The following is a 1,361-nucleotide window of genomic DNA, read 5'->3' on the forward strand; positions in this document are numbered from 1 at the left end:
TTTTTTTTTAACATGCTAAAAAAAGGAAAATGTATTTAAAAATAATAAAAAAACAACTTTGAAAAAAAATATATTCAATTCTCCCAAAATCACTAGTTTGATTAAATTTTATCCCAAAATTTGGTTTTCAATTTAGTGGTCGGTCTGACTTCTCAATGACCCCAATTTTTCAAAGATACATTTTTAAACATTTTGGGGGTATACATAGAGCATAAATTTAGTGTTCGAAACCAAAATCTTTTTAAATTCACAATCATGCATTGACATTTGAAATTTTGAAAATAAACTTTTGCCTTGAAATGCGTGAATTACACCCCCAAATACTAAAAATAGCTCCAATCAACCCGAACTCATGTGTGATGTGTAGGGACTCGTGTGGACAGTGCTTGGACTCTTTTAACATGTATGGATGATCAATGACCTAATTTAAAAAAAATTGAAAAATAAAATTGAACAATTCCTAATCTGATGCAAAAAAGCAAAATAAATTAAATTTAAAAGGATACAGTGGGTTGCCTCCCACCCAGCGATAGGTTATAGTCGATAGCTCGATTTTACCGTATTGTGTCATTCTGGTGGTCTAAGATGAACGATAGACTTTTTCTTTGAGAAATCGTTGTTCCAATAGTGCTTCAAATGCTGTCCATTGACTTTAAATGTCCTCTTACTGTCATGAGTGATCTCAACTACTCCATGTGAAAATACCTGTGTAATAGTAGGGACCAGACCATCTCGATCGTAGCTTTCCTGAAAATAGCTTAAGCCTAGAGTTGTACAGTAACACTTTTTGCCCCACTATAAATTCACACCTTTGAATATACATATCATGTCACTTCTTGGTACATTCTTTATAGAGTCTTGAATTTTCATAGGCCTCCATTCTGAGCTCATCCAGCTCATTAAGTTGTGATAAACATTTTTCACCCGCAACCTTCAAGTCCAAATTCAATTTCTTCATTGCCCAATAAGCATGGTGTTCTATCTCAAGAGGTAAGTGGCATGCCTTCTCGAAAACCAATCGATATGGTGACATCCCTATAGGAGTCTTAAATGCAGTCATTTAGGCCCACAAGGTGTCGTCCATCTTCTTAGACCAATCTTTTCGTGAAGAGCTTACTGTGACTTCAAGTATTCACTTTAATTGCCTATCGAACACTTCAACATGTCCGTCGATTTGAGGATGATATGCAATGGCTACACGATGTTTAACGCCATATTTAGTCAACAACTGTTCAAATTGGCGATTGCAGAAATGTTGGCCCCCGTCACTGATTATAGCTCTCGGTGTGCCAAAGCGGGTGAAAATATTTTACTTTAGAAAATCAATCACCACCTTCCCATCGTTGGTAGACAATGCAACA

General features: G+C 35.8%; 1 protein-coding gene across 1 annotated transcript; it reads right to left on the minus strand.

Moving 5' to 3' along the window:
* Window positions 1-705: 705 nt before the first annotated feature.
* Window positions 706-1,060, minus strand: LOC111384830 (the record flags this gene model as incomplete). Its single annotated transcript, XM_023009163.1, has 2 exons — window positions 844-1,060; window positions 706-795 (listed from the first exon to the last, which is right to left on the minus strand). Coding segments are annotated over exons 1-2 (307 nt in total), but the record flags the coding sequence as incomplete, so codon positions are not given.
* Between the last annotated feature and the right edge of the window lie 301 nt (window positions 1,061-1,361).

The sequence above is a fragment of the Olea europaea genome, unplaced genomic scaffold (assembly GCF_002742605.1).
Source record: "Olea europaea var. sylvestris unplaced genomic scaffold, O_europaea_v1 scaffold30194, whole genome shotgun sequence".
Classification (NCBI taxonomy): Eukaryota; Viridiplantae; Streptophyta; class Magnoliopsida; order Lamiales; family Oleaceae; genus Olea; species Olea europaea.